Here is a 19566-nt window from a genome sequence, read left to right on the forward strand (position 1 = left end):
TTGGGAAACTGCGACTGCAAATCAAAGTGACTAATTACGCTATGTACATTGGATAAGTCCTACCAGTTCCTCTGAGCCCAGATGAATACTGTAGGAAGTCCAGAACCTGTTGTATCTCCTAAAAAGAGAGGCATAAGCGTAAATCAAAAACATGTAGTGTACAACAGAATTAGGGAAACAAGAACAAGTTGCTAAGCACACGAACAGTGCGGTGGAGATAGTCTCTCCCCGCTAGTAAAACTACTATATTTAATCCGTGTATATAATCACGCATGTGAGAAAAAATTGTTTCAACTCACCCAGCATTGTGTGGGAATACGCCTCACCTCAACCGGTACCCACTCGGGAAAAAGGGAGGCCCCGCTCTAGTTAGGATGGAAATAAAGAAAAGAACCTCTGAGAAATAGCAGAGGGACTAAAAACAAAAATTGTTATATTCCCAAAATTCTCCTAACAAGACCTAGCTATATATAGAAAAAAGACTCAACCTAATGTAAAGCAGATGGCCAGAACCTTGCAGGAAATGGTTTAACCAGGGTCTAAGGGTAGAACCACTACCTAAAGAACTCCTTCTGGCACTAAAATGACTCACAAAAGAAACTAACACTAAAGGAGGGAAAACAAGGTGTTACCCTACCTGTCCGTCGGTACCTCGACTCCAACGTCCGAGGGGGAATGGAGGTACCGACTTTTGGCGCGCGTGTCTATTTATATCTGAACTTATTAGTCAATAGGCTGCAGCTGTGTCCGGTGTTGTGAAAAAACGCCATGGTAACAAGATGCCCGAGTAATTGTGCGCATGCGCTAAGCGTCCCGACTGGAATGCGCATCGGTAGACTAAGAGTTTAGGCTTTTGCGCGCATGCGCTAAGCAACCCGGCTGAAATGCGCATGGGTGGACTAGAGAGTTTGTTGTTATTGGACTGCGCATGCGCTATAGAGTCTACTAATGTGTACTGCGCAGGCGCGGGTGTTAGGTCACTAACTTGTGATACCGATCACATTACAAGTTTGAGTATAGTGCCGCCGCTATGATGAAAGGAGCGCTGCTGGCGGATAATTACCTTAAAATGTACAAAGTAGCCAAACAAATAACATATTATCGCGATGCAGCATCAAGGGCATGTACAATATGGTCAATTGCAAATTTTATTATGATCAAGTTATGCATGCGCTGGAGGATGTGGTTGGATGAACAGCGCATGTGCTGATATCAAATCACTAGAGCCAATACGAGAATCAGTGTGCCTAGTGTTAGGACTACAGACAATTGTTACGTGCAGTAAGTGACCCAAAGTTGGGGCAACAGTATGTATACTCCTGATGACTGCAGGTAATGACCATAATTGGACTGAATGTGTTAAACAAAGCAGATATACGTGTGAGGCGCTGCACCAAGGACAGAACGACATGATTAGTTAGAGATGAAGTATCTAGGATGACAACAGGGAGGATAACAAAATCCCAGTTAAATTAATGAAATGAAGGAATGACAAGAAACCTGGACTTGTTGATTACAGCGATGTCCATGGTATGTCATCATTTAAGCCCTGAATGTGACTCTTCAAAAGAAAAATCAATTTCTGCTCCTTCTTGAACAGGAATTGGGCCACGTCACTGATGTGAGAAGGAATAAATGGCCGTTCAAGAATGATCCATTTCATTTCATCAGCAGTATGTCTTTGATCTAAAAAGTGGTTTGTTAATTTAGTAGCCTGTTTTCGACACCTGACAGTACTCTTGTGCTCCCCTATTCTTGTTTTAATCTTGCGGGTGGTGTAGCCGACATACCTAAGGGAACAGGGGCAGGTTATCATATAAATGACATTGTCAGTGTTACAATTAGTATGTTTTTTGAGTAACCATGTCCTCCCTGTTCCTATGTCGACTGTAGTGGTTTTCTCAGTCTGGGGGCAGACACTACATGACCCACAGGGGTAATGGCCAGAGACCGGAGGAAGGTTCCATAGGGTTGTTGAGCTGTCAGTCCTGGTTGTCCTTGGTCTTGTATGGACAAGAGTGTCTCGAAGACTGGGTGCCCTTTTGAATGAAAACAATGGTAACGGAAGTTTTGCATCAGTGCTATTCAAAATCGTCCAGTGTTTGCGAACCAGTTTTTGGACAGAGTTAGACATTGTGTTGAATGTACTGACAAATGTCAGACGTTCAATCGGTGGTTTGGATGGGCGTTTTTCGATTAGTGCCTCGTGGTTGTTATTCGAGGCACGCTTCCATGCTTTGTTTTGTTCAAGCTACAGTCTACCTTCAGAACCCGGCCAAACTGAAAGTTACAGTTAAAGGACAAACACGATTTTTTGTGTCTGAAATTGTTGCTAAAGAATACCTAGCTTCTTTATGACCATTTGCTATATATATTGCTAAATGCGTATAGATAAGTATTATCGTGTGTAGTTATACATAGTTTCATTTTGAGTGCATTTAACTACGATGACTCTATGTTGATTTAGAATTTTTTAGGCTGGTCCTGGCTGAGCTAGGTCGGGCTAGGTCAATCTGCTTGCCTTTTTTTTCTTGTATAGATTTAAAATTACTTTCTTTTTTCTTCCTTCGTGTCAGATGGGATGCGGGGAGGAAAGCACTCGGTGACCCCAGGGACTGGCTGTCCCTGTGCCTCATAAGGTGGGTTGGGGGTGGGGTGGCTGGGTGGGTGTGGGTGGATTGGGGGTTGGTGGTGGGGGTGTAAATCAACAGCTGCTGGAACTGAGCAAAACTTGTATATTATGGTACTTATTTTGTACGGTTTTCTTTTTTCAGATAGTTTAGTTTGTCTTACTAAAGGTCTTGATAATAGTATCACAAGGAGATCTCTATTAAATCAATTTTCAAATGGCAAGAATAATAAATATTTGGTTACTGGTGAAGACTTGCCGATATTTAATTATCACTTTCGCTGATGGGTAGGGAAATTAGAATTTGTACCTTCAATGTTAACGGTCTTAATGATGGTAAAAAAAGAGGAATCTTAGCTAAAATGATATATCTGCTACAAATTGATATTCTTTGCCTCCAAGAAACTCATGTTTCTTGGGGGGAAAAGAGATCTATTAAAGAATCTGGGACTAGACCTGCTGATTTGTTCTAAACAAACAGGAATTAAACGGGGTGTAGCTATACTTATGAGGCGGAATTTAGGTACTGTTCTTCAGACGTCAGCTGATAAGTGGGGTAGGTGGGCCTCGGCTGAAATTCTATTATCTCTGAATAAGATTATGATTTATTCTGTATACGGCCCTAATCTAGATGACTCAGAATTGTTTAATCTCTAAACCAGGAGCTAGCATTATGTAATAATCCTATTATTTTTAACGGAGACTTTAACATTCATTTGGAAGCTAGTTTTAACATTAGGAAAAATGAAAGTTATGTTGGCTCTAAACCACGGACGCTGAAGGCTTTAAGGTCTTTGGTAATAGATAATGGCCTCTTTGATGCTTGGCACACTTTACATTCTGCAGTTCCTGGGTATAGTTTTTTTTCTGCCCCACACAGGAAATTTGTCCGTCTCGATTATTTTTTTCTCTCCCAGTTCTTTTCTGATAAATATAAGATACAAGTTCTTCCAAAATTATTGTCTGATCATAACCCTATTCTTCTTAGCTTTAATTTGCCATCTATTGGGCCGTCCTCGCAATCAACGTGGTCTTTCCAGAGGAACCTGTTACAAGATTATTTACTTTTCATGTCGAATATTATTCAAGAGTTCTTCCAGATAAATAATGGATCCGCATCAATTCCAATAGTCTGGGATACATTTAAATCGATTATGAGAGGTGAAACTTTAAAGTATTCGAATTTTCAGTATAAATGCAATCAGGATAAATTTAAAAAAGATTGCGACTTGGTTCTAGAAGCAGAATTACGACTGGCAGAAAGTATTAAAAATAATAAGAATGTAGAAGAATCTCAAATTGATTTATCCATTAAACGTAATCAAGTTTATTCTCATATTGCTGACCAGGTAGCATTACGCTATTCTCAATATCGTACTGAAAGTTATGAACTGAGCGAGCAAACAGGGAAAGTTCTGGCCCAAATACTTCGTCAGCGCGCAATGTCTAATGAGATCTTCAAAATCTTCGATATAAATGGAAATGCGAAAACTTCGAAAGGTGACATTGTGGTTGCATTTAATGAATTTTATAAAATACTGTATCACCAAGCTGACCAGCCATCCGATTTAGATATTAAACAATACCTTGACGCAATTCCTAGAACTGAATTATCGACTGAACAAAAAGAGATACTTAGCGCTCCAGTTATCTGGGAAGAAATAGAATCAGCCATTCTTAGCTTAGCTGCCGGCAAGGCAATGGGACCAGATCAGATTCCATTAGAATTTTATCGGGTCTTTATGACTGTCCTAAAGTCAGAATTGACCAAGATTTTTCAGTCTGCTTTTCCCGGTTATCCACCAGCATCATGGTCGTCCGCCACAATAATTATTTTATTTTAAAAAAGGTAAAAATAGTGAAGAGTTAGGCTCATATAGACCAATTTCTCTTATTACGGCCGACAGTAAAATCTTTTCTAAGATTTTGGCTAATAGATTAAATACATTAATGCCATCTTTGCTTTATATTAGACAACACAGATTTATTTTCAAAAGAGACACCAATGATCATGTAAAAAAAATCATAGCTTTGCTGGATTGGACTCAGGCCTCAGAGTCCCCCGTTGCGGTGGCCCTGTTGGACGCTGAAAAAGCGTTCGACAGGGTCACCTGGGGGTTTTTGTGGTCTGTACTAACTTGGATGGGATTTCCACATCTCTACATCACTGCAGTAAAATCTCTTTATTCCAATCTCAAAGCAGTTATTAGGGTTACAGATACCAACTCTGAAGGCTTTTCTATATCAAGGGGGACAAGGCAAGGCTGTCCTTGTTCTCCCTTGTTGTTTGCCTTATACTTAGAGGGGTAGGGTGAGTTCTCTGAGGAGACTGACCCTCACCTAAGGTCTGTTGGGAGGGAGACTTCTCTTCCTCCCCAATGCTCTCTGTCTGAGTGGAGTGATCCATAGTTTCAGGCTTCACAACACTAACATCTGTCTGGGTTTGGGCTGTGGCCATCACATCCCTACCAACCTTTTCAGGAAGGCCTACCATTTTGGAATGGGTTTCTTTTTCTATCTCAGCCCAGGCTGTGATCTCAAGATCATTGCCCAGTAAACAATCCACAGGCAAGTTTGTAGACACTGCCATTCTCTTTGGGCCAGTGACAACTCCCCAGCTGAGATTTATTACTGCCATGGCATGATCTGACCTGACTCCATCAATATTGGTCACCTGGTATGTAAACCCAGGTAAAAGCTGTTCTGAGGGGACTAGTTTCTCTGTCACCATGGTGATACTAGCCCCTGTGTCCCTATAGGCCACAACTGTCTGACCATTGATGTGGGGATCCTGTCTGTACTTGCCCAAGGTATTGGGAAAAGTAGTGAGGTTGGCAAACCCCATGCCACCATCACAGACTAGAGTTGCTGTAGTAGGAGACCTGGTTAGGCCAGAGTCCACCTGAGTTCCCCAAGTAAACCCAGCCACATTTTTGGGGGCACTCCCACCACCTTGGGGATTACTGCTAGTAGTAACGGGAGGTGTTGGAGTATTACTTGGAGGAATATTCTCCTTATTACTGGCTTTTGAGCAAATGCTGTCAGTTTTCCAGTGGCCAGGTTGCTTACAAACATGGCAATACGGTTTCTTAACAGTAGAGGAAGAAGTTTGAGACCCACCCCCCCTCAGAGAATTTTTGGGGCCCTATTGTGAATTTCTCTTTAGATTTATCCCCACCTTTCTCTTGTGGTTTGGTAGAATCTTTCTTCTGGTCACCACCCTGATTTGGACTAACCCTGGTTCTGACCCATTTGTCTGCCTTCTTTCCCAATTCTTGGGGAGAGGTCAGATCAGAGTCCACCAGGTGCTGGTGTAGAAGCTGGTTTTGAAAATTATTAAGGATCTTCTCCCTCATAATCAAATTATACAATCCAGTAAAGTCTTGTACTTTGCTGCCAAGTGACCAGCCCTCCAGAGCCTTAGTAGCACAATCTACAAAATCAGCCCAGTCCTGAGTCTGTGTTTTCTGGGTGTCTCTGAACAGTAACCTGTACTGCTCAGGGGTTAAGCCAAACCCATCTAACAGAGCACTCTTCAGAGCTTTGTAGTTGTCAGCATCACTTATTCTTCTCTAAGAGTGAGGAGCTTGTCTCTGCCTTTGTCTGAAAAGGAGAGCCACACATTTGCTGCCCACTGACTTTGGGGTACCTGCTTTACTTTGCAGGCCCTCTCCAAAGCAGTTATCCACTTATGGATGTCATCCCCAATCTGATAGGGAGGGACACTTTTGTTCAGGTTTCTATGGTCATGAGACCTATCCCTACCACTAGGGATATTGCTGCCACCAGGGGGCTCTAGCCCACACAATTTTCTCTCTCTCTCAAGAGCTAGGGTCTCGTTGGCCAGGGCTACTTCTTGCCGTCTGATCCTAAGCTTGACTTCTTGCTTTCTAGCTTCATGTTCCCTCTTCTCAGGGGAAGTTCTCCTTCTCTCATTTTCAAGGTCTTCTTCATATTAGCAGAGGCAGAGGACCCCATTGATGAACCAGAATGGTGAGAGTCTCCTGATGAGGATCTCTCCCTTCTAAGCCCACCAGTAGGCCTACTTGGGGGGATGGAGGAAGGACCAGTGTGGCCTTTTCCACCTCCAGGTAGTCCTGTGTGTCCCAGGTTGTGTCTATTGTCATCATCCTGGTCTGCATCCTCATCATCTTCCTCATCCTGGTGAGGCACCCCACTAGGATCTTCCGATGATGATGGATGGCCCCCATCCCTACTATCCTGGCTATCTGGATCTGATGCTTTTGCTAAGTCATCTGCCACTAAGATATTTATCAGGTGTTGGGTGGTGGGATTCTGTCCTTGCCTTAACTTTCTGGCCACACACAAGCTTCTCAAATCTTGAAAAGTGAATGTGTCATACTTAGTTGTCTGCAGATTGCTGACATATGGCATGGAGGCACTAGCTCCTACCCTTAAGGCCATGACTAGTGAGGTGTGGTGTGTGCACCTACCTACACTACTTGTTACCTACTAGAGCCTCTCTAGGAGTTGTAGTCAGGGTGTGCTAAGCCCTTACCACCTACAACTTCTAAGTTCAGTAGAACTTATGTATTATAAGACTTGATTTCTATGAACCTACAGGCACCTTGATGTGATTTTTCAAATTATATTCTCAAGATTATTTGGTAAAACAATGCCAGCTCTTATCCCATCCGCTGCACACCAATGTGAGAAGTTAGCCTGGCATATGATGTCCACTAGTTCTAGTGGGCACCTTGCACCAGTCTAATCAACCCCTATTGATGGTGGTTGTAAAGTCAACCTTATAGAAAGCTATCCTAGTGGTAGCATGGACCAGCAGTCATCAGGCTAAGACTTCAGAGAGCGCATTAAAAAAGTTTGTTTTACCAATTATAATCCCTTGAGTACCAAATGAAAGGACACCACACAAGGTATATATCAAATATATATGTATTTATTCTAAGCACACCCCCTCTGGACTTTTTATGAGGTCAGAGGTAAAAGATCAATACAAGGAACTTAATTAGCATACAATAAGTTGCACAGTATAAGTTTTGTCGTAAGGGCCTCACAAAACATATACTAAAATAGTGGTATAAGAACCACGTGAGAGTTAGAAAGCAGGCCTAGGGCCTGGGAAATCGCTGGGGCTGTCTAGAACCACTAAAGGATAGGGTGCAGGAGGCCCACGGGAGATGCGTGCAGTGACTAAACACAGCCGCTGGTTACCATTGACTTTCTATGGGAAACGAACAAGTTACAATTTTAAAGATTAAGGGCACAAAGGAGTTAACTACAATGGAGCTCTTTTAGACTAGGACACTTGGAGAGTCAATATCCACGCGAGCACCGGAGTACTCGAGTTACCTCACCCACGTAAGCCGGGTGCATAGGTGTCTTTTCGTGTCAGGTTACGGCGTCGATTCAAATGGAGAGCTGCGAAGAAGTGCTGCAGGTGACCAGAGGAAAAGTGTCTGGGTGGATCCAAGGGTGGATCAAAGATCTGAAGAACCTGAAAGCAGAGGAGACCGAGTCTGGGCCCCTAGCCAGTGACCAGGAAGGAACCAGGCAATGTCGGGTGATTTCAGGTAAAAAGGTGAAGCTTGTCTCTTAAGCCACGAGGTCCATGAGGCGTTGGCGACGACCAGGAGCTGCATTCGACCTGTCCCACGAAGGATCTAGTTGACTGTGGTGTCGGTATCCGGATTGGACCCAACAAGCCTTGGCAAACACAACCAATGCAAGAGGTCGAGATTGGCTTTGGTGCAACCCAGCAAGGTCTGAGGAACTTCTCTTTTGGGGAGAAGTTGGAGTAACCCTTGAGCAACCAGGAAAGCAAGTTAAATTCAAAAGGATGTCTTCAGGGGGCTCACTAGCCAACGGGCAAGGAACCGGGAAGACGCGTTGAGCTGAAATGCAGGAGCGGGACGCTCGTAGAGTGTGGGGACCTGAGCTTCGGTGCAATTGTGGCTCGGGGCTGGGGGCTTCAAGCACCCCAATGCACAACTGCAAGAAACCTCGGGAGTCGATGCAGTTAGCAAAATGCAGAATGTCCAGGAGTTCCGTCTCTCGTGTCAGCCACGGGTCTCAGCTTTGCTGGGAACGTCGAGCAGCATCAGAGATTTCTGGAAGTCCGTGTCCTGTGTTGCAGAGTCTTCGGGATCCGGGGGGAACCTCGACAATGCAGATCGGCTAAGTTGCTTTTGGTGCCTGTTTGAACAGGGTGGTCACTCCTTGCCCACAAGGGAGATGTCTTCCGTCTTCCAGTCTAAATGGAACGTCAAAGGTCCAGGATATATGTTTCAGAGTTTCTTCCAGGGTAATCTAAAGTCCTAGAGACTGGGATCCTATACTCATACTAAGTTTAGGGGCTGGACTACCTTTAAGGTCCCTCCTATGGGTGGACCTGGGGAGGGGGTGGTTACACCCCTTCCCCTTTGTCCAGTTTCGTGCCAGAGCTGGGGCTGAGTGCCACAGCAACCGGTTTGAACAGGGAAATGCATGGAGCACCTTGTGTGCCCCAGGCAGTGTCTGAAAAAGGATTCACTGAATGCAGCCCTCCCTGCCCCAATACACTAAAGCCTGTCTGGGGAGGTACCGGCACCTCTCTGGACAGGAAACCTATTGTCCAGGCCTCCCCTGCCAGAGTTTCGTCCAGCAGCAGGAGGGCAGATTCGTGTCTGTGGCAGCATCATCCATTTTGTTGATGCTGAGGCTCTGGTTAACTTTAACCGGGTGTACCAGTAACTACATGTCTTCTCCCTCTAGAAGGGTGGAATGCTACCCCTGCCGCCAGGACTAGCGGGGAGGTAGTATTCCAAAGTGTTTGGCACCTTACACGACATGTTTTGATAAAGCCAAACCAAAGTTAGCATTAATTGCAAGGATTATAGTGCACTTAAGAGTATATGGTATGGCTATATCATAGAACAGCTATAAGGAGATGGTTCCAAAAGCTGCAGAGAGGCTCCCCTCATGCTAGAGCACCATCTCACATAAAACCAAGCACTTTGCCTCCAGGATTGTTAAGGCCTGATATATATATATAATATATATATGCGCAGGAAGAAGAGAGGAGACCTCAGGTGCAGTGAGCGATAATTTTTATTTCCTCGAGGAAGCGGCACACCACAGCATGACGTTTCGGCCTACACAGAGGCCTTGATCACATGACGCACGCTGGGGAAGAGGCAATTTTTAAAGTGCTAGTGCTCAGTGAAAATACAATCTCATTGGTAGGTTATGGTCACATGTCACGCTGAATCATAGACAGAGACAAAAGGTTGTGAGCAAAACACATCACGGGGTAATCCCTGAATTAGGCACATAATGCAAAAAATACACTCAAAAATATTTAAAGTGCAAATGCTAACTGATTGTTGTAAACAATACAAGGCAGGGGTCACTGGGTAATCCAATGAATGGATAGTGCAAAATATGCGCCAAAGTGCAAATTGTGTCGTGCGGATGATTGCTATAATAATCAATATATACACTATATACAATACACTTCATGTACAAAATCATGTATAACAACGAATTTTAAAAGAATGTATAAAAATATAAATCCATAAATAACGTGTCATAAATATATAAATATATGTGTTAAAACCATGACTGTACAAGCATATGGACAATAGATATATATGTAAACAAAGCACTATTTACACGGGATGAGACCTCAAGTGAGATTGAAAGATATATATATATATTATATCTAAGTAAGGGATGATTACACCACCTTACCCAGGTTGCAAGTGCAGACCTGTGGTGTCAGACTGGAAGGCAAACCAGGGGTGGCACAATGCATGCTGCAGCCCCTTGTAGGCCTAGGGTGAACCTATTCCTTGGGTACCTAGGGTACACTATACAGGGACTCACAAGGGTGACCCAGTACCCAATCTGGTATGTACCTAAAGTACATGGAGTCCATTTTTATAGAGAAAGCAGATAGACTGGGGCCCTGATCAGCAGGGTCCTAGTCCAACTAAGTCAAAAACCAGCAAAACACCAGGCAAAAAAGTGGGGGTAACCATATAGTCAGATATCCACCTTCCTACAGCGCTAGAGAACTAGTGCAACTTCTTCAGATTCAGTGTGGGGAGATTCAGGAGGTGAGGAATCTTAAGACAGTTATCCATCAGAAAAAGACTCCTAATCCTTCTCAGGCTGGGCTACAAAAACGTTGAAATCACTCCTAATACAATGAGTCTGACTAGAGACAAGAACTGAAAATCTACGGACGTTCACAAAGCTCTATCTCATGCTTAAGTGTGACTTACTCCTTGAAATTCGGGAGCAATTTAAAATTAAGTAGCACCAGAATGTTCAAGACAGTTGTGACGATCTAGCCTGGTTGCAGCGCTTCGGTGTACCACATCAGGCCAGCCCACCTACAAAAGCCGTCCAGCTTCAATTTTAGTTTTTTGGAGGATAGAGTGCAGCAGATGGGCTGTGATATAGTCCTGGATGGCACCAGGGTCCGCCTGAGACAAACAATCAAGCGATCATATCAGGCACTCTCTGCCTGACTGCGCAGAATATGGGCCCGGGTGCGCCAAAGGATTAGACACTGCCCAGTGTTAGATTCTGATAAAAAAAAGAGGTACAGGGTCTTACGCCAGAAAGACCAGGAGGTCATCAGTAAAGAAAATACCTGTGATGCCATTACCTTAAGACTGAATATGTATGTTGATTTCTGATTACTATAGGAATACTATAAGTGAACATAATAAGTATACTGCAGCTGAGTACACTGAGTGCCGAGTACATCAAATGTGTGACAAGTAATGTTTATCTAATGCCTTTATAAATTAGTTCTGTATGAATATATATATATATATATATATATATATACATATTTAACACATATATATATATATATATATATATATGTGTTAAATATGTATATAAATGAATGGCCAGGATCTGCAAAAAACAATTTTCATGAACTAATTAGCAAGTATATCTATTAAGGTAGTTTGTGTGTGTTATTATGGAGGAATTGAGATGAACATTGTGTCATGCATGTTACCACTGTAGCCCCTAAGAAGTGTCCTTCTGCCGCGAAATACATATTGTCTGTACTCCGTAATTGATGAAGAATTTAGGAAAAACTGTCTTGTGTAGTAAGGAAATTCACCTACGACATCTGCAATTTTACAGGATCAAGGGGGGAAAAAGATCGCTATAATGCAAGTACAAAGTTTAAAAAACTGATTTTAATGAACATACTTCTCTTGTTCATTTAATATTTTAAGATGGACTTCTAATTCAATTAAGAGAAGATCTTTGTATATATGAATTTGGTATTTTTGTACCTCTTTGCATGAAATAAAGGACGGAATTTTGCGATATAAAGTAGTGAGCATTTTTGAAGACTCACTACATGTAGCAGTTCCAAGCTCCCCACAATATGCTAAACAGATGCCATGTAGCTGAATACTACCTGCACAGTAGGCAATGTCCCACCGCTGAGGCATCGCCCTCGACTCTACGCGTCACTCTGCCTGCCTTCACGGCTCCTTAATTGTTGGCGCCAATGAGAAACGGAGATGTCAATAGCGCTGATGAAACTCCACTCAATGCCACGTTGCTGAAGCACCTCCCACAGCTGAAGTGCCGCCTCAGGGAACCGCTGGGGATAACAGTTGCAACACCGCTTCTACCTCCAGTTGTCTGCTCCAATCTGAAGGGAGACGCTGGGGATAACACCACCTTTTCCAGCCCAATAAGTGTTAGGGAACATTTCCTCCGGGTGCGCATCAGAGTATTCTGTAAAACGTCGGAGCAGATAACAGTCAGCGGGTGTGGAACTGATGATGGGGTTGAAGGCACTCTTCTCTGTCCCCCCACACTGCTATATCCTTGTCACCAAAATATGTAAAGAATTATCAAGCATATGAAGGTGAGACCATGTGTATTCGTAATATGTGCCTCCAACTCCGCTCTCACAGTAAGTGACCAACTGCTCTAAATAACGGTTGATCTACCTCTTCACAACATTCAAAGTCAGCCTTCAGAGTGGAATGTTTCAATCATCTGCCAATGGGAATTGGGGTGGGATAGGGGGGGAAAGAAGAAGAAAAGGATAAAAGGGTAGGAAAAAAGAAAGGGGATCTGGAAAAGAAGCATTGCTATGCACTTTACAACAATAGTGTTAATTTTAAAGACCAGATGGATTACTGCCACAGTGGGTAGAAGCAGCACGCGTCCCTAGATATCACTTAACACGTGCATGACGGAGCTCCTTGTTGAAGTGACTTTCAAATGTGCAGAAGCTTAGGTATAATATATTGGCTTCCCTGCTGTCGAAGTAAACCTAAGCCTAGGCCGAACAAGCAAGCCAAAACGGTGAGCATTACTAAATACCTGGCAAATACATGAACAGACGCCATCCTGCTTTCAAGTAATCAAATGGCTTACCAGTCTAGTGCTGCTCTTGTGTAGAATAACTGTAAAGCCTTCCTAGCAGAATTAAACTCTTGACAAGCAAATCACAGAAAAGTTCACTTTAAGAACAGTTACGAAACAAGTTAATAACTCTTCACCACTTCTATTTTTACAAATTAATCACTGCTCATGTGCGAGCTAAAGGACAATATGACTTTTGATTTCATCTGGGGCATTTGGACAGTCTGGTGCAGCCTGCTGTTTCTTCTGTCTTGGCAGACGGGCTGCCCAGGCTGTGCAGTAACGCCCCACCCCCTCCGCATCCATAATGCAATTAGTACCACATTAATTGATTTGCCGAACGTCCCTAAGAGGCAGGGCAGGGAGCGTGGCAGTTCACGCATTAGTAAGGAAGGATCCAAACACAGGCCTGGCCAGCTTTTAATGACTATCCCTCTCCAGACGTTCACCGAGGCCTCCGGCAAGCGCGGGCACACCCCCTCCTCCTACCTCCCTCCACTCTCGTCCAAGTCATGAGTTAGTTTCAGAGAGAAACACTTCCCGTCGAGAAATGTGTTTTTTTCAGCGCAGAATTGTTAACGTTCTCTCCCTTTCAACGAGGTGTAATGTAATATACATAATTTTAAAACCATCTTGAAAACCACTACAACCTGATAAGCATGATTACATTTAAGGATCCACCTGTCCTCCGCGTGACCCTGTGCGCCTCTCAGCTCCGTGCCTGCTTCAGGGCTGTACTGAAGAATTTTCTTATCTGCTTGTTAAAATAAACAAGCAGATAAGAAAAGTCTTCACGACAGCATCGCAAACCAGGTAATGGTGTCCGGAGGGGCTGTCCGAAAAACAGACAGGGTGGCACCCAAAAACACTCCTTTCCATTGGGAAGCCAGCTATTACCATAAATGCTGATGCTACCCAATGGAAAAGAGGGGTGGGACTTAGTCTCCTTTAGAAAAATGTTTCTAACAATATCTCTTGCAGAGGAGCAGCAACTTCGCTGCCACACCCACGCGAGACCTAAAAACTACCTAGTCTATTCATGGGGAGGTTACAGTAATGGTGGAAGAGTTTTAGCAGAAATATATCTGGAACCTAGACAGGCTAAAAATGCAGGGTGCCCAGCAACGAGCTCACGAGAGTGGTTCGCCGCTAGGTTCTCGTGATAAGGACCTCAAAGCTACTGCTTCAGAGAGTTATTCTAGCCAAAAACTACTTGAACATCTAACTCCCATTAGAGTTGTTATTGCCGTTTTCTCTGAATAATTGTGGTTGTGTCAAAACGTTGATGTTTGGGAACTTGCTCTCTTACATTTCTTTTAGATGCATTTCAGGAAAAAGCAGTGTCCCTAATACCAGCTATTGCTCTGTATAGTACAAATCTGTACCGTGATTGAAGGTTTTAATACAGCTTCATAAAAAGGGAACTCAGTCAAGTGTTCAGCTCGACTGCACTTTCCGCTGTAGTACATCTATTACTTACATAAAATAATGAACTGTTGCCTGAAATAAAATTAGACTGCATCTTTTTCAATCAAAATATTACTTTTTTTTAAATGTGTTTTTATTTATTTTCGTGCAGTTAACAGAGAAAAAGTAGCAGAAAAAAAATTAAACGTTATATTGAGCATAACCCTTTTCTTTTATCAAAAACCATGTATATTGTAACGATTTTAAGAAATCATATACAATATATCTTGACTTGACTTTTAAACGTTATATAAGTTCAGAGGAACAGCCAAGTAAATGAAATAGAGCAGTTAAAATTATTTACACAAAGTTCTACGGTAGGCTTTCAAGAGTATCAGTTAATTGTTTAGAAGTAAAGAGGATTTAGTGATCGCTGATTTATAACAATTTAACCCAAGGGTTCTAACAACCCCTCCCCGCACAGTGTTTCTAGGCTACTGCCTGCTTATATAAGTCCTCGTGATCAACCCTTTTGTGATTTACCATGACATGGATACCCTTCATCAAAGAACACACCAATGTCCACTGTCAATGTATCACCTGTTGTCTAGTTAACAATGGAGCTCTCTCGTGGCTCAAGATTGCATCTGTTTTCTTCTGCTGCATAGGAAGGAGATTATTCTTCACCAAGCTTACTCGTTCTGTGTGGTGACCATGGGATGTCCGAAACTGGGAGCCATGGAGGATCGTCTCGAGAAGAACTGCACACTCCTTTGGTTTTTCTTAGTTCAGCCTTTGGAAAAAAAGGTCAGATTTGTGTTTTTGTCTTAATAATTTATTTTGCATTTGTAACCTCCTGTGTTTTTTTAGTGCATTTATCTGTATACACTGTCAGCCCTCCCAAGCACCATGCATCTGGCGTTGTACTGGCATATTTCAGTATGGTGGTCCGCTCCACTGCACTGAAATACAAAATCACGCATTATAGAGCCTCTCACAGCTGTGAAGCTGGAGCGCCTAGAATGCATGCACCAAACGGAAAGCTATGGCAGCGCGCGGTGTGCACTGCTCCCTGGCAGGCTTAGGGAGCTGGCGCTCATCTCTTCGCACTAGTAGTAACTGTGCTACAGTCAGTGTAACACATCCCGACAACACCATGGCAGTATGGTAATTGTGACGTCGGGGTCACAGTCACTCAGTGCACCCAGTGCCTACTGTGGAGACGGCGTGTGAGTCTTTCACAGTTGTCAGACTCGTTTAAATTGGTGCATTGTCCTGCTGCCTACTGCACGAGCGGAGCGGGTTGCATTTTGAAGTTAATTATCAGACTTCTCAGCATTGTCAGTGCAGCTGAGGTGAGCACTCTGCTCACACCACCCTAGCCGTCTGGCACAGCCTCTGTGAGGCTCACCCAGTGTCTCTCAACCGCACCAGCGGGATGTATGTCAGTACAACGCGACTTTACTACGCTGCCATTCCAATGCAAATCGTTACGACGACTTGCGTTGGAGGGCGCGGATTGTGGAATATTATAATTTTATATTCCAACACCAGTCCACGTAACAGTAGGGAAGGTGTTGGAATATAAAATTACAATATTCCTTAACCAACAGCGCCATCCAGCGCAAGTTGTCGTAACGACTTGCGTTGTAATGGCAGCATTGTTAAGGTAGTGCGGTGTAAACACCGCGTTGTAAACAATGTTCCCCGCAGCAGAGGGAGATGCTTGCTGCTTTTGACCTGCTGTGTGTTCTGTGCAGTGTGTGCAGTGCACCATGGTATGATTATGATCATGCGGACTAGCGGTGGACCAACTCGGACCTGACCCCACGCTGCTGGCGGGCCCTATCTGCTGCCTGCAGCTGTGAGAGTGTGTGCCAGCACGTGGGGGACGGGGCTGCCTATTGCCGCGGCACCGGTTGCGCTCATTACCTGTCTCAACTCGAAGTATGTGCCAGATTGTCAGTTCCCACTGCAATAGTTGACTTTGATGAAATCTGCAGAAACTTTCTTTTGTTTGCAATGGCGCCGCACTCGGTATCACAGAGAGTAGTGCAGACCTAAGTCTTCAGTTTGTTTAACTGTACGGTCAGGTTCCGTTTCTGGTGCTTTGCAGCAGTTTTAAGATCTTCTTAAAGTTTCTCGTTGCTCAAATGTGTGTAATTTCTGATATTTATGTTCCCTTTGTCCTCATTGCTTAATGTTGCTCGCGAGAAAGTGTCACTCGTAGACACTGAAATGTCACTAGTAGAAAGTAGGGATACCATTCCTCGTCATGCATGTCCCCAAAAGTGACAGGTCAGTGTGTGTCCTTAAAAGTGACAGATCTGTGATTGTCACCAAATGTGACATGTCTGTGATTGTCACCAAATGTGACAGGTCGGGGTCCCTAAAAGTGACATGGTGTTCCTGTCCTTAAAAGTGACAGCTGCCATGCCCCATAGATGTGTCCTTAAAAAAGTGACGGGCCTCAAACCTCTATGATGACTGTAGGTGTCCATTTGTCCCAAGGGGGCGGTCTTCCAAAGGGCGGGGTTTGTTTTGGAGCCATCAGCGAACCAGAGGCCTATGACGTTTGTATGCCATTGTTATGGTGTAGAGGTGTACGCCCCTTTTAGGGGCTGCTTAGGATACATATACGACTTCCTTAAGAACCTCTTACAGCAAGCAGAAGCCTGAATACGAAAAGGTGCCCGCACCCCACATCAGAATGAAGAGATACAACCCAATCGTGAAAAGGCCCGTGTTGGGTGGCTCCCAACCCACTATCAATAGATATTACCGCAGTTTAACACCCATGGTAATGGACGAGGATGCTCGACAAGAAACTCCTAGGGATATGGACTGCGACGTTACTGGCTTTGGCAATGGCATATGTAGGCCTATGGAAGCACGCCGTCTCAAGGATTGCGTATGTCGGATGTCCCCGATTAAGGGCGACAGCAGCGACAGTGAGGGCTCATGTAGCGGCAGCCTGCTTGCTGGTCTCAGTTCAATGGATCTGGAGGAATCTGAAGAAGCTGTAGCACCTCCTAATACACCCGTCTATGAAGACATGGACCTTCAGGAGGATAAGGCTGCTGAGAAGGTCGTTCTGCACCATCCTGCTACAAGCGTCGAAGATGATGGGGCATCACAGGACATTAGCGACTCTCAAGATTTCAGAGCAGCCGCCGAAGACGATGAAAATGCGAAGGTTAGTAAAAAAATTTTTAAAAAGAGAATGTTATGAGCAGGCAATTACATAACGGTTTATTTTATTTCTTCAACTAACGAACTGTCAATATTTTCTTCTTTTTGACCCTAGAGAGCAAACCCAGTCGAATACACCTACTTAATAAACTATGTTAAAAAAGATGTAGCACCTCCTAGCACATCCAGCTATGATGACAGGGACCTTCAGGAGGATACGGGTGTTGAGAAGGGTATTCTGCAACAACCTGGTACAAGCGTCGAAGATGATGGGGCATCGCAGGACATTAGTGACTCTCAAGATTTCAGAGCCGCCGCAGAGAGCGGTGAATATGCAGAGGTTAGTAAGAAAATGTTATGCGCGGTCACCTACATAGCGTTGTATTTTATTTCTTCAACTTACGGATTGTAATTATTTCTTCTTTTGAACCCTAGAGAGAAACCCCAAAAAGGCCTGCGCCAGAATGGCGGTCTACAAAAACGAACAATGTAATTTTCAATTGTCTGTGGTGCTCAAAACAGGCTGAAAGTTCCACATGCCAAAACCGTGATGGCTGCGACAAGTGTGTATGCGACTCTGACATGTGTGAAAAGGAAGATGAAGGCTTGTCCTACTACGCAAGGCAGGAAGTTAAGGCTTTCGCCGCACAGGTGGTCCTAAACTGTGTCCGGCGTGACTATTACAGCCTTTGTAACGGCCATCAAATCAACGATCCGCAGCAGGAGGCTCACGAATGTTTGTGTGAATCATACAGATCAAGAACAATACGCTATATTTGTAGTTTGATAGATCCATACAAGGTGTATAAACTGCTAAGGGTGGTGTATGGGTTGTACGCTGAAAAGAAGCTTGTCCACCCTGATATGTTGAGAATTTTGACGGCGGCAATCAATGAGATCAGATATGCCTATGACCCGAGCTTAAAATTACCGGGTATGCAGGGTATGGGCACCACTTTCAACAGAAAAATGATAGAAAAACTCGTAGCAAGGCGTATGTGTAATCTGTATAAAAAAAATAGAAAAATAGGGTCTTTGGCCCCTCGAAAACTGTTTTAAACAGATGCTTATTTAATATTACATGATAGCGTGTATTTAGAACAAAGTAATAGAATGTTACACCTCAAGTTGACTCTGTGTTAATACGTCCTTACGACACTTACTGTGAAAAATGTAAAGTATACTCTGTTTATGATTTGTTAAATTTTTCTTTACTTTTTTAATAAAAGGCACTTATGCAAAACAAGTGGCATTCATTGTCTGGTGTGTAGCGGATGATAACATGTCGGGGTCCGTGTTAAGAAAACTGTATTATGATACACGGGGAGTTGGTAGCTTGGGAAGCGCCGAAGCTCTATATAGAAGGGCTGTAGATGAAAACGAACCTGTAAGCAGAGATCTGGTGAAGAACTGGTTATCAGGAGAGGAGGCATATTCACTGCATAAACCCGCCAGAAGACGTTTTAAGAGACGGCCTACAATCGTTAATGCACAATTAGATTATCAATGGCAGGCGGATATCATCAGCCTTCAAGATTTAGCAAAACATAACAACGGAGCTCACTATATATTAACTGTTATAGATGTGCTGTCCAAGTATGCCTACGCAGAAGCGTTACGCGATAAAACTGGGGCTAGCGTCACAGCCGCTTTTAAAGCCATCTTCGAGAAAGGGCGAATTCCTCAAAAACTACAAACAGATGCCGGTAAAGAATTCTTAAACAACACATTTCAGAAACTATTAAAGCACCACGGCGTTCAACATTTTGTAACGCACACAGAGGTAAAAGCAGCGGTTGTAGAGCGGTTTAACAGAACTTTAAAGTCTAAGATGTGGAGGTATTTTACGGCCCACAACACCTACAGATACGTTGATGTTCTACAGGCCTTTTTAGATGTATATAATGCCAGTTACCACAGGACCATCAAAGCAGCACCCGTAGAGGTAACGCATACTAATT

General features: G+C 43.6%; 2 protein-coding genes across 2 annotated transcripts in view; both read left to right on the forward strand.

Moving 5' to 3' along the window:
• Positions 1 to 19566, forward strand: part of PIGG (phosphatidylinositol glycan anchor biosynthesis class G (EMM blood group)) — an 867273-nt gene that overhangs the window by 184916 nt on the left and 662791 nt on the right. Inside the window, exon 5 of the mRNA XM_086961823.1 lies at positions 15082 to 15220. Coding sequence (XP_086817949.1) covers positions 15082 to 15220 — 139 coding nt within the window. The remainder of the gene's footprint in view (positions 1 to 15081; positions 15221 to 19566) is intronic.
• LOC147727872 (uncharacterized) lies at positions 17211 to 18664 on the forward strand. Its single transcript, XM_086962761.1, has 3 exons — positions 17211 to 17609; positions 17721 to 17945; positions 18041 to 18664. Exons 1-3 carry the CDS (start codon positions 17211 to 17213, stop codon positions 18662 to 18664), a joined length of 1248 nt encoding a protein of 415 aa, XP_086818887.1.

This window comes from Lissotriton vulgaris, chromosome 3_1 (assembly GCF_964263255.1).
Source record: "Lissotriton vulgaris chromosome 3_1, aLisVul1.2, whole genome shotgun sequence".
NCBI classification, from domain to species: Eukaryota; Metazoa; Chordata; class Amphibia; order Caudata; family Salamandridae; genus Lissotriton; species Lissotriton vulgaris.

What these genes read in the sequence shown, in the direction of transcription:
- LOC147727872 (XM_086962761.1), top strand. Translation starts at nt 17,211, where the DNA reads ATGGTAATGGACGAGGATGCTCGACAAGAAACTCCTAGGGATATGGAC. An exon ending in AAGACGATGAAAATGCGAAG is followed by an intron (nt 17,610 to 17,720) that starts GTTAGTAAAAAA and finishes TTTTGACCCTAG; the next exon opens with AGAGCAAACCCAGTCGAATA. An exon ending in AGAGCGGTGAATATGCAGAG is followed by an intron (nt 17,946 to 18,040) that starts GTTAGTAAGAAA and finishes TTTGAACCCTAG; the next exon opens with AGAGAAACCCCAAAAAGGCC.